This window comes from Semicossyphus pulcher, unplaced genomic scaffold (assembly GCF_022749685.1).
Source record: "Semicossyphus pulcher isolate SPU_LCO1_2020_fin unplaced genomic scaffold, fSemPul1.0.p SCAF_5, whole genome shotgun sequence".
Lineage (NCBI taxonomy): Eukaryota > Metazoa > Chordata > Actinopteri > Labriformes > Labridae > Semicossyphus > Semicossyphus pulcher.
In genome coordinates, this window is record NW_027211726.1 from 13,161,714 (window position 1) to 13,175,621 (window position 13,908).

At 42.3% G+C, this 13,908-nt stretch overlaps 1 protein-coding gene across 1 annotated transcript in view; it reads left to right on the top strand.

Annotated features, from left to right (window-relative positions):
• Positions 1 to 13,016, top strand: part of trps1 (trichorhinophalangeal syndrome I) — a 125,103-nt gene extending 112,087 nt beyond the window's left edge. Inside the window, exons 10-11 of the mRNA XM_069682128.1 lie at positions 4,917 to 5,039; positions 11,394 to 13,016. Of these exons, the coding sequence (XP_069538229.1) occupies positions 4,917 to 5,039; positions 11,394 to 13,001 (1,731 nt within the window). The 3' untranslated portion in view covers positions 13,002 to 13,016. The remainder of the gene's footprint in view (positions 1 to 4,916; positions 5,040 to 11,393) is intronic.
• The last annotated feature ends 892 nt before the right edge of the window (positions 13,017 to 13,908 follow it).

The following is a 13,908-nucleotide window of genomic DNA, read 5'->3' on the forward strand; positions in this document are numbered from 1 at the left end:
AAGACTTTAATAATAATAAACAGATTTGTGTCTCAGTTTCTGTGTCCCTCCGCATGCATGCGCCGCACGTGCGCACGAGTCAGAGGGCGTTGTCGGCGGTGCTAATTGAACTGCATCATAGGCCGCAGATAAATAGGTGTCATTAAGCCCCCTGAGCTGTAATTACCTGCCGCCCTCCTCTGCAGGCTGAGGTGAGCGGGAGAGGCCAGGTATCAGTAATCAATCAGAGAAACATGCACTGGTACACAAACACAGATACACCTCGCACACAAACAGTTAGAAAGCCACCAAGAGGTTTACTCCCACACATATCTATGTTTGAATATGTGAATATACAAGTGTGTGTGTGTGTGTGTGTGTGTGTGTGTGTGTGTGTGTGTGTGTGTGTGTGTGTGTGTGTGTTTGAATGTAAACTCACATATTTCCACACATGTCCAGCCAACCACCTGATGATTAAAAGGGAAGTTGGACATCATGAGCCGAAGCTTGTGCGTGCACGTGCACATTTTGGAAGGTGGTGGGGGCTATTTCTGCACTTTTCCTGTGTAATTGACACTTGGACCTCTCTCTCTTTCGTGCATGCACACACACACACACACACACACACGCACACACACACACACACAGTTATCCTTGTGTCGTGGTTTTGAAGTAGCCAAGATACCCCCAAAACACACACACACTCTCCTTGGATTGCGGCCTCTCATCCAAATCCTGCATGCCTTCATTAGCAGTGGAAGCAAATATTTTCAGGTGTGTGTGTGTGCGTGCATGCATGTGTGTTGCGTTGAGGGGCAGCTGCGGGGCCATATGTGAGTGATTTGGGCGTTCGGAGGGAAACCGAATTCTGATGACAGATGCAGTGTTTGGCTTGCAATGCTAGACTATCACACACACACAGACAGACACAGGAAGCGTACATCAATCAATCACCTGGCTCAGCTTCTCTACATGTGGAGACCGTATGGTGTGTGTAACACACACACACACACACACACACACAGTGGCAGAGCGAGCCAGAGCCTGGGAGGATTTGATCATGTAAGTCTTCTGCTGTCTGATGTCAGACATGAAAACACATGTACCATAAAGACTCTAATATTAGCTCAGGTGTTTATTACATGCTACATTATTGGAAACAGGAAGCTCTATTATAAACACACTGTTACTGAGAGACAGAGTTTTCGGGGTAAATAAACACTTGTATGGTGTTCTTTTGTTTTAAATCTTGAACATCTTGATTTTCTCTCCTGAACAGACAGCATGAAGAAGGTCATCGTAAATGTGTGTTTATGAGCTGCAATTACACTCAACAAAAGAGCTGTTAAAACTGTTTCTGTTGGCAGAAGAGGTCAATTTCTGATACTTTAACTAGTAGAAATGATAGTTTTAACACTAGAGCTATAAAGGCAGGCACGTTTACAATGTAATAACTTAGTTGAAATAAAACCCTTGTAACTGTAGGACCTGGCCTTTACTTAAATGTGTCTATATTTTATTCTTACATTGTTATTTAATTGAAAAGCATCTCTACCTTGACTGGCTATAACATAATGATCCTGCGCAGTACAGATAACGTAGCATTTCAATGTTTGCTCCTTTTTCCTGATCTTACAACCTAAAACCTACCTTTATTGTTAAGGAAGACATTTTCCATATTTAAGGCTGCCCCACACTGAAAGATTTTTAAAATCGTAATAGATGTTGAAAATGTGAGAGACCTCACACATAACGACAAATAAGGATAGATTTAACAGTTTTGTTCCTATATTGTGTGGAGAGCAACGATATGACCAAAACAGCACACGGCACACTCACAGATTCAACAACCGGAGTCCGACTCTCAAAACTGGAAATCTCACAAAATCTCTTGCGGTTAAACGTGACTTTAGGGTAAACAAGCAAACAATGATAGTTTTTTTTTTAACTTTTAACTGAAAATGTATGAAAAAAAACAAAAAAAGTTGACAGCTTGAGTTGCGCATGTTACAGCGTGCACGTTACATCGTGAGTTGCACGTGTTACGGCGTGAGTCGCACGTGTTACGGCGTGAGTCGCACGTGTGACGGCGTGAGTTGCACATGTGACAATCAGCTTGCTTCCCAATTGGCTATTGTTTACTTCCTTTGTAACAATCCACAAAGTGTGTGCTCAGCTGTCCTCGGGATTCCCCCCACACAACAGGATATCGTATTGTAAATATTACATGTTTAATATTTACGATTTGAAATCGGAGCGGCCATGATGCTCTTCCGAGCAGACCTCACACCACAGGAGCATCTGGCAAGATAATCTTCATTATCATCAAGCCATCAAAAAATCAGGACTTTGCTTACTTTTGTCAGAAGAGGGGAATTGGGCCAAAATCAGCCTGATTATCTTGTAGTGTGTAGCCCGCTTAAATGAAGATGCTTAGATGAGAATACATCCATTGTAATTTAACCTTTTAGCTTTTTCTTTTTATTTAACCTTTTATTTTTGATTATAATTTAACAGCATGTTTTCACCTCCTTAAACAGAAATTGGTCTCTCAATCATTTTCTCTTTTTCTGGTCCTGATTGACTTTTTTTACTATATGTGTCGCATTGCATTACCCATTCTCATATTGCAGATCCATTTATTGTATATTGATTGGTTACTGAAGTCCACTAGTTAAGCTGTAAGGAGGACCTACCTTCCTTGTATCTGTACTCGATGTAGCAAATGGGCTTTGAAAACTTTCCTTAAAGGTTAAATAGGAAAGTTTGGAAATTCTGTTGTTTAAATATATCTGCATTACTTAGGCCATAAACAGTATGTGTGTGTCTGAGCGTGGTGTGCGTTACCACAGAAATGCAAGCTAGTTAATTGTGCTGTGATCCTCACAGTACATTAGGTTGAAAAAAATTAAAATAAACCGAACAGTTCTGTACCCACCGGGCCCTTCTGCTTCTCGCTGGCAGCGTGAAGCAGATGCTCGGTGGAAGTGCTGCTAGTGTTTCCATCTGTAGCTCTGAGACTACAGACAAGCCTGATTGAAGTGAAGCGCTCTCTTGTAAAAGAAAAAAAAGTTGAAATGTTTTTTAAGTTCCAGCACCCGGTGCATTGAGCCCCGAGAAATTAAGTATGCAAAGCTATCAGCACTGTCATGAGCATAAAACAACAAGAAGTTAGCACTGAAAGGAGAAGAAGGTCCCGGTGGACACAAAGTCCACGGTGGAGGGGAGAGGAGAGGGGGAGGCAGATTGGGATAACTGCGAGAAAACAAGAGAGGGAGTGTGTAAGAGGGAACATGGCAGGCACAGAGGGTGTTTATAGGTTTAAAGGGCCAGTTTGCCAGTTTTTTAACCTCATGCCTATCATGCTATCATGGGGAGCTAATGCCATTATGGTAGGAAAAAAATACTATTTCACTCTGTGCCTTTGGAGGACGCTATCCACTTCTCTAATGGGCCCTGGAAAACCTCCGTCAGACTACGTAAAACGCGTCATCTGGCGGATGCATAACTACACTTCCTCAATCTAGGACGCCCGCCTCCAATGTCTCGTTCATAATCGTCAGGTTTGAAATGTAGACTGCAGACCTGAATCATTTTTAGACGATCCACCGGTATATTCTCGCCGTATTTCGGATTCTGTACCGCTCTGAGCCATTGCCTGCAGAGAAAACGGTAGTATTTCACTCCAGCGTCTCTCGCTCCGCCGTTCTTTTCAGAGGGAGGGGCGCAATGCACGCTGGGTGTTGTAGGAATGTAGAATGGGCGAAACCACTAGCTGTTTGTACAACTTGCGCCAATTTCAAATATTATCGCTTCTATCGATTACAGAGAACAGCAGCTTTGACTGACAGTGGCTTTTTCCAGGGGCGTACTGCTCCTTTAAGTGAGCAGTACCTACAGGCATATATAGAGGATATGCTGGTGTTACAGTATGGGCATTTAAAAACAACGGAAAAGAGAAGGAAGGGGAAAAAAACTTAAACATTCTGAATTTTTCTTAATCAGAAAAGCTTAAAGTAAAGTAAACTGAAATTTAGAGCAAAAAAAAAGAAAAATTTGAAAGATTAAGAGGATAAAATGAAGATCGGACAGGAATAATAATGAGCTAACACTCAGAGAGGAAGAGTGGAACAAATGATTGGATAGAGAGGCAGATAGAGAGCGACACGGACAGTCATGGTGGAGAAAGATGAGGTATGCTGTCCTCTCAGGGTCATAAAGGTGCTGAATGGGGCCACAGACTTAATGGGATGGAGAAACGTTGTGATTGGCTCATTACTGTGATGGAGCACGTTGCCACCAAAATTGGCCTTTTCACCCACGCCCCTCTACCCTTCTATACGCACACTACTTCTCTATGCACCGCTGCTCCCTGAACTGCAGAGGTGTGTGCGCCTAATACAGTAAAAGTCAAACACTTGGCTGTAAAGTACCGTCTGCAGTTCAGATAAACACCAAAACACTTTATGCGACAAGGTGAGAGCATAACTCTTCTCTGCGCGCGTCTTGTCGAGGAGTACTTGACGAAATTACTGCAGTGTCTCTCGCAGGATGTCTCTCACTCGTGTTTAAAAACACACACCAGCTCAACTAGATCATTCTCTTTTCATTCGGTGTTTTTATTAACCTTGTTCCATACGGGGAGAAAATCAGCATAGAGGAGAGCTGTGTTCATGCGATTTCCCATTAGAGCGTGATAAATGAGAGCACATCATCTCTCTGGCACCAAGACAATCTGTTTTCTCTCTTTCTCTACTAACCTCAATATCAAGTCATTGTTCTGTTCTTGAGTTTGAAAATTGAAAACTTAAGTCAACATTTCCTCTCTTTTTTTTCTCCCTCTAAGGTTTTCCATCATTCTCATCCTCCTAGAGTTTCCTTATCAGTCTGTATTTTCACTTCATCCTCTAATGTGGTCTGTCTTTCTCCGTCCACAGCGGCGCAGAGGGAGCGGAGTTTTCTGCGCAAACTGCCTGACCACCAAGACGTCGCTGTGGAGGAAGAACGCTAACGGAGGCTACGTGTGCAACGCATGCGGTTTATACCAAAAACTGCATTCGGTAAGTCGTATTCAGGCATGTATTAGGGGTGGGCGATATGACCTGAAGTTTATATAACTGTATTTTTTAGATGTGTTCATTGGTGCGAAATAGGAATGAAAATTAGCTAAAGGCCTTCATGTGTTTTGGGGGGAGGAGCCTGCCCTGTTTCGAGCTGTGAGTGAACTGTTTTCAACCAGGTCTGACCATAAAGAAAATTTAGGGAGGTAATCTAAAGGTGGCTGCACATTGCCCAGACAAACACCAACCAACTCCAACCAACACCAACTGTCGGTTCAGTGTGCGCCGACAGTCAGTGTTTATTGGAGTTGGTTGGTTGGAGTTGTTCGAGTTTGACATGTCCAGTCGGGTTTGAATGAATGAATGAATGAAGGCTTTATTTCGAACACGTGAGAATAATACAAAAAGAAAAAAAGAGCAACAACAGAAAAAAGAACAAAAGAAAATACTAAAAAAAAACTATTAACTATTAACATGTTCGAAAAGGAGTAGGAAGAAGCATCAGCTTATTTAATCCTACCCCTTCTCCACTTCGTAACTAATTAGTAATTAGTTTACTCTGTATCCCTATCAAAAAAACTCACAAACACAACTAACTAACCATATTTGTCTGTGCTAACAATAGAAGATAAATAGAATAAATAAACAAGTAAATAAACAATATGTGAGGACCATAGGACTCTTCTTGATTGAGATTGATCAAGAAGAGTCCTGTGATTGGTTTGGTGGAGTTGTGGAAAGTGGGACCAATGTGCACCTTTTCCCAACAAACCGCAACATTATGAGAGTGCGTTCCCTTGGCAACTAGCCTATACTCGTCCGTGTAATAAAAAACAAAAACTTAAATAAGAAAAAGTAGGCGCCAAAAGTCTGTCTTGTCAGCTAACATCGGGGCAGTGTGGAGCTGGCAGTTGGTTTCCGGAACATTCTAAAGAATGCAACCAGCAACTGCCGACTTTAGAATGTTGAGGAGAGCTGGACATTAGCTGTGCCCCAATCCAGCGGCCGCAGCCTTCGAAGGCCGTATTTAAAGGACGATTTCGTCACAGAGGCGCATCGAAGGCTGTCCCAATTCGAAGGCTCTTTCAGATGCGGCCGACAAATGCGTTCTCCGTTTCCCCGGTCGCAAAGGATCCATCAGGTCCATTCTTTACGGCCCAACATATCCCGAGTAATTCGTAATTCGTAAATTCAAACGAAATGGCGGACATTTAAACAGCCGAGGAATAAACTTTAAAAAGTCAAGGTTTTTAGTTTCAACTCAATCGTATAGCAAAACATGGTACATTAAGTTTCTGTATATTTATGATCCCCTTTAGTACATTTATCTTTCCAGCTAATTAGATGAGAGACAAAACGGGAGCTTTGAAACACTAAAAATGTAGAGAGACAGAAAGGAGAGTAAAACTAATACAAACAGGTGAGAGGAAACTCAGGTGTATCATCATACAAGAGATATTCTGCAGTGCTGAGACCAACATATACCCGCTCATAAAGGTCGGGCTGCATCAGGAACCCAGTGCTTTACACAATTTTATCGACTCTATGTGTTTGAGGATCTCCACAGGGTGGTTTTGACCACTAATTATCATTCCTCATGTCTGGCCGATTAGCATGAACGGCAAAGTAAATGGTCCGTTCTGCAGTAAAAATCTTGTATATATTCTGCGAGCCCCGCTGTGAAAAAGTAATATTGTGGAAAAAGTATATTTGATCTGGTGGGTGCTGGGAGTTACAGTTCCGTGGAGTGAGAAATATGATGGAATGAATCAACTTTACCATCTAAGCCTGAGGAAAGTCTATGGAAATCCCAAATTTAATTAGACCGCATGAATTACAGATGAGATAAAGACCCAGGCTGGAATTTAGTTCACTCTAGAATATTAAGCTTCCTCACCTCAGAGTCGTTTTTATGGGGTTTAAGCTGATTTCACACTTGAATATACCTGTTTAACTCAGGGATTACAGAATTTACCAGTGTGAAACAAGCCTTAAATGTATGTGTATATACACTGTATGTGAACCAGACTAACATGTTGGCTTTTTGGGCTCAGCTTGTAAAACTTCAGAGTAATAAATCACAGTGTTCATAAATGCATCAGTGGGTCGACCGTGTTGCAACCCAGAGCGCTACACCGCAATTATCAAATGGAGCCTTAAAGACCTTTCGCAGGATGACAAGCCATCGCAGTGCGCTCCTTCCTGCCCCTGCCGATGCCCCTCGGTTCAACCCGCGCGTCTCATCTGCGCCTCCGATCACGTCCGCGGCTCCCTCCGCTCTCGACAATCTTCACGACAACCGTATTTTATATCCCGTAATAAAAGTTTTATACGCTCTACACACATTATTAGAGAGGATAGCAGCTAGTAAAACACTTCAGAGTACGAGAGGGGAAGGGAGAGTTATGAATAAAGTGGGGGGGAAAAATGGTGGACATAAAGGGAGGGAGAGGAAGGCAGCGATAAAGAAAAACAAAGAGAAACAAGGGAGGGGGAAGAAGAGATGATTAAGGTAAAGAGTTAGGAGAGGGATAATGAAGTGGGAGGGCGGGAAAGATTAAGAGATGGATGGAGACAGAGAATGCAGATGGGACATCTGCGAAGTGAAGGAAGGAGATGGACGGAGAGCGAGATTGAGAGTTATGTTTGTCAGCACAGGTATTCTATCAAACCAGGCCTGCAGCCATAAAGATGTGAAACTTCACGGTGAGCTTGTGTGTGTATTTCTTCAGCTGGGCTGTGGACACAGAAATGCTATAAATGGTTAGCTTAATGTTCATACAGTTAATTAGGCTAATTCTGTTAATGCAAAATGTACAGTTTGAATTAAGGGAGGAAATAAAGGACTGATTTGTCTATGACGTAAAAAAAAAACACTGAAACATTTGAGATATTGTGTAGTAAAACACCATGGGACACTTACACTTGGATATAAATTAGCACGGTAAAAAGGAAGAGTAACTTATATTTAACTTCTTGCCAAAGCAAAAACTAAGAGCAGGAGTGACACATCGACTTTGACTCCACTGTGACTACCAGCTACAGCTCTGTCTCCTTTGTAAAATGCGTTGTGGGACAACAGTGTCCATCAATAGCACACTCTGCTGACTGTTTTGAGTATGCTTTATTTTGTAACCTTTCCACTGTGAACAGATCGAATCCTGCTGGAGTTATAACAGGGTTCACCACGGGTGCCACTTTTTCTTATCCATTCCTTTCTCTTTTCCTCACGTCCCCTCATTTCTCCTCCTCTGCTCACTAGGCAAGGCAAGTTTATTTATAGAGCACCATTTATACATGAAGCAATTCAAAATGCTTTACACTGTTAAAAACAGAGCATTAAGAACATGAAAAGAAATGTGACACAAAGCAAAAAATAGTGCCAAAAAACTAAATATATTAATATATAAGATCAGGTCCGGTCGGAACACTACAACGGTATATGCTTAGTTCCCTAAGGACGCATTCTAACACAAAGTATTGAAACGCCTTTTTTATTTTTAACTCGTCAATTAAACTTATAAGTCTGGTCCCCAGAACACTTTTTATCTACCCTGAAAGGAAGGGATGCACGATATTATCGTCACGATATCGGTATCGGCATCGACAGATATGTCATTTTTCTGCCGATATTTTATGCCGATAAAGCAATGCTTTAATTCTGCCTAAATGCTCGAAGATTCCCTAAAGAGGCTTAAAATATAGCTTTAAATATATACTTTTTTCTTTCTTAATCGCTGAATGCAACCAACTCTTTTGTCTTTCTCTTTAATTATAACTCCTCAGTTATCATTTTTCCTTAGTTTTTAGAATTCCCAGAATTCTTTGGAGTCCCAAACTCCTACTGTTGCAATATTCAGCCTTCGCCTTTGTTTTAAAACTGCATAGAAGTAATTAAATAATTAAACTAAAATAATTAAGTAATAGATTAAAATATAAGATCAATTAAAAGTAAATAGACATTAATTAAATTAAAAGAAATAAGTCAAATTGGATAAGAAGTTATAGGAGTGCAGCAGTAAATAAAAGTGTTTGAAAAGAGCTCACTGATTGAGAAAGCCTCAGGTACGCCGATTGTTTCACATCTGAGGAGCATAGAAGCTAAAAGTTGCATCACCCTGCTTGGTTCTGGTTCTGGGAACCATGAGTAAACCTGTCCCAGAGGACAGGCATCTATTACACTTTCCTCTGATTCATTTATCTTTCCTCTGTTGCTAGAAACACAAAACCTGAGGCCCTTTTTTTAAAAAAAAGAACGATATGAGAAATGATTTGACTGACATAAGTGCTTCGTGAGTCTTCTCAGTGATGGTACTGTTTCTTTATGTCACACATCCCTGACACGTATTCTGGGTAGCAGACATGGTGCTACACATACAGGTGCACACATGACCATGAATACAGACGCAGGATGAATCCTTCACGTAAACCCTGCATAGACATAGCATACATTTCCCTTCTTTAAATAGAACTCTTCACCCCCGTTATTTCTGCTCTTCACCCACCTCTTTGTCATTCATCCATGCTCCTCCATAAAAATTTCACACTATCCCCGTCTTCCTGCTGGGTCCGTCTATATGCATCTGATTGGTTTTCATCTGCCACAATGTATGTCAAAAGCCCTACATCACTTACACGCAGACAGACAGAGCAGGGGATTGCAAGAGACACAGAGGAGCTACATACATGTGCACGATAACAGGGCTCTCTGCCGTTTTTGCCGTTTTAAGTATTCAGTGAATAAGAATGCTCTTAAATTCAACCTGAGCTGCAGCGTGAATTAATGACTTGAGCTTTTTAATGCCTGAAATGCCTCTCTTTGTGCAAGTTGAATATAGATGTGTTAATGCTCTGTGGAGGTCACTATTTATTATATGTATTTAAAGAGGAGGCTTCAATTAAGTTTGTTCTTCAACAGTGAAAGGAGAGCAAGTCATTACTTTGAGTCGAAGTGAGACACTTAAAAAGGCACTTTAAACTCTACAGTTTGTTTGACTTGCAGAGGGGAAAAAAAATCAGTCGCTAATTTGTGTGGAAATGTTTGTGACTGATTTTCTTTTATGACGTGTCTTTAGGAATGAAACATCAAAATAGTTTCATCATCAAGTACTTTATTTATCCCACTGGGAAACTGAATAAGTGGGTTCAAGAGGGTTAAGAGGGGTGCTTCAGAATTGTTATTGTTGTTTGTAATTCTTCTTACTTATTGCCTTTAGAGTTTCTTTCTGGATCTTAAAAATTGTTTGCACTGCAGTACTTTTTGTCGCTTGCTATGCGTGTAGTTTGAGACAGCTCTTGATGTTAAGACTTTAATGAGGGTATGCAGTATGTTGACATGTTTGTGAGGGAACTGTCAAGAGAGTAAGTGGTGAGTCTCGAGGACAAACTTAATTTACATCAGATTCAAGTGCTCCCCCTTGTGGCAAGGGCACAAAAACAACTGTCCTAACACATGCTGGATATTTTACCATCTTTTTTTCAGCTTGTCACATGTAGTTCAACCTAGGTCTTTAAGAAATTCATTTCATCTAACATCGACTTGACTAAAAATGTATTAACACTCCTTGTCTAAAATGTCGTCATAGAAATGTAGCAATTGTTGTAGGTCTTTGGTCAGCCATAGTGTGACCTCCTTAGCCTTCATACAGTATGTTTATGTAGTTGGTCATAAGCTTCAATTAATATTTTATTATCAAATGATGCAGGAGTAAGTATGCTTCATATTAATGATCAGCAACCTTCAATAATGGAAGTGAAATCCCTATCAGTGATGATGTCATGTTCAAACAGGAAAATGAATTATCTCTAGGGATGCACCGATCGGCTGAACATCGGAATCAGCCGATATCGGCCGTGCTGACAGACATCGGTCCGTCGGCAAATAAGGTGGCAGTAGCCGATGTTTATTTTACTGCTTTAATTGTGCAGTAAATTTAATTGTAACATAAATGTATTTATGTTTTCAGAATTTATTTTTTATTATATATTTTTATTTAGGCTATGTAAGCACTGAAACAGCTTTAGAGGCTTTTCAGGCATTTTTAAAGATAATTTTTATATGAAAGAAGTTTGAGGGAATTTGAAAGATTTAATTCATGCTTTCTCAAAGAGTGTGATGAAGGCCTGAATACATTTATGTTTTCATAATTAAAGTTAATTTTGGCCCCTTATCCAGGCGAGGGCATTAATAACAACAAAAATTACAGATATCGAAAAAAAGCATCGGCCATCGGCAAAATTGTTGTTTTAAAAATGAGCATCGGCCCTGATCGGTGCATCCCTAATTATCACCATGTTTATTATTACACGTTTACTAACCCTTATTTTCCATATTCTTCTTTCTCACCTTTCCAGACACCCAGACCTCTAAACATCATAAAGCAGAACAACGGCGAACAAATAATCCGACGACGAACCCGAAAACGCCTCAACCCCGATTCGCTGTCATCCGAAACCCCCGCCCCCAAGCAACAACGCATCACCAGCGAAGAGCGCATGAACGGGGAGGAGTCCGACAGAAGCTGCGCGTCCATCAAAAACCAGCAGCCCTCCCCTCGCTCGCGTTCGCCCCGATCCACTCAAGCCTTCCTCGCCAATCAAACGTTGGAGATCCACCGACGCATGCCTCCGCTGCTCCTCCCTTCGCATGCCCCCTCCTCATTGGTAGCTGAGGGCAACGGGGTCATTGCTGAAGGAGGGCTAACTTCAAAGGTAGAGGGAGGTAAAGGAGGAGGGGGATCAGAAAGAGGAAGTCCCATTGAGAAGTACATGCGTCCATCGAAGCCGTCGAGTTATTCGCCTCCTGGTTCACCCATTGAAAAGTATCAGTATCCCTTTTTCTCCCTACCCCTGCCATTAACCCTCTCCCCTGATTTGACCCCTGAGTCTGATTGGCTCAGATTCTGGAGCAAATACAAGATGGCCGCCGCCTCTGGGATTCCTGGTAGCATCAGTAATCTAAGCAGCCCTGGTAGCCTTGGAAATAACGCTCATTATCTTGGCGCGATGGTGACTCCAGTACAGCATCATCAGCAAAGCTACACGGTGCCTTACTGCGCCTCCCCTTACTCTCCTCTGCCTCCTCCTCCAGCTCCTCCTCATTATCCTCCACCTCCTCTTCATTCCCAAACCTCTTCAGCAACCTCGTTAGAAAATGACGCTCCCCTGGATCTTGCAATAAGACAACGAGATACGAGTGCTGCAAATGTGCCCATGTCAACAAATGGTGCGGAGAGGAGAAGGCAAGAGTCGCCGCTGGCTGAGAGGTTGAGAGAGAACTGGAAAGGAGTGAAAGAGGAGGAGGAGAGGATAGATGAAGGGGGGAACCAAAGGGAGGAGGCAGGAAAGGAAGAAAAGGATCATCCGGCAAAAAGTCGGCCAAGCGTCCCATCGAATCGCTCAACGGTGGAAGCATCCACACAGGATGACCTGACCAACCGTTGTATCCACTGTGGGATCTACTTCCTAGACGAGGTCATGTACGCCTTGCACATGAGTTGCCATGGTGAACAGGGACCATACCAGTGCAGTTTTTGCCTCCACGTATGTGCGGATCGCTATGACTTCACCACACACATACAGAGGGGCTTACACAGGTACACCGACAAAACGTCACAAAACAGGGGTCCCAATGAGGGCGTAATTCAGAACGCAACGCTGATGTCAGAGTGTGGGAGTCGTAGCGCGACGCCAGAGGAAAAAGTTGATCATATGGAGATCACGGATGAAAGCAATGATGTCGTAGATGATTGTCGTGACAACCAGGAAAAGGAAATTCCAGGCGATGATGCCACGGACATTGAAACGGGAGTTCAAAAGGATGTTCAAGGAGAGGATCAGGACATCACAGACCAGGAATTAGGAGGCAAGATGGCGTCAGGTAGCAGTGATGTTGTCACCGAAACTTCAGAGACAACCGTCTCTGAATCTAAAGACTTAGATGAGAATACAGAGAGTAATTAATCTGAGGCCTTTGACTCACACGAACCTTAAAGAAACCTGTTTTAATGGATGAATAAGCTGTGTGCCTCCTCGTTCCTGGAGGCTGGCTCATGTCAAAGTGGGCCCATCCTTGGCACTAAATGGAACGCATCCTTATGCTGGAGGCACTCGGCTGTCAAATGGTCAAAAATCATTGTAGGATCCCGCTGAACTGCTACAGGGACAGTTTGGGGGAATAGCCAGAATCCTGACAGCTCCATGGCGAGTATTCAACAACAGAGTCCAGGCATTCAGCTGAAATCACCTTTTAATAAACAGCCACTTCATGTGCTTTCAAAATAAGAGGATTGGAAGCTCGACTGAAAGTTGGACTGGTCTCAATAAGGATGAGTTTGAGGAGCTCAGCACTTGCACAGCCACCATACAGCAGAGAAAAAATGCTGGAAGCAAAACACTTTATCTGAACTGAGCTGGTTAGTAACGCACCATGCTAAAAATGAACCCCCAACTTGTCTGATGCATCATTTAGATTGTTTTATCTTGGTACAACCAGATCTGATCTGGTTAGAACTACTTCCTCCTGATTGTGACTGTCCGCTGTGCAAACGGATCCAAAACCAAAACTTTGTTTGACTCTTTTGAAACTGGTCAGAGTTTAACCAGTTTGTTCTCGGCTGCAGTTCAGTTGGGGGTTCCCTTGGTACGAAAAGGATCTTCTTTCACTCGTGCCATGTTGTTTCTGAAACTGTCGATGCAAAATCCTCACAGCTGCAAAGTGGCCCAAAGCGGGAGGCTGGTTGGGTTTGATTTGACCGTGACTTTTTGAACTGCTTAAAAAACCAGTTTCGACTGGTAAAACCGGAGTAAATCCGGACCGAAGTGTTCTCTTCGTCCGTTTGGATCGAAACCAAGTGACATTATTTTCTAC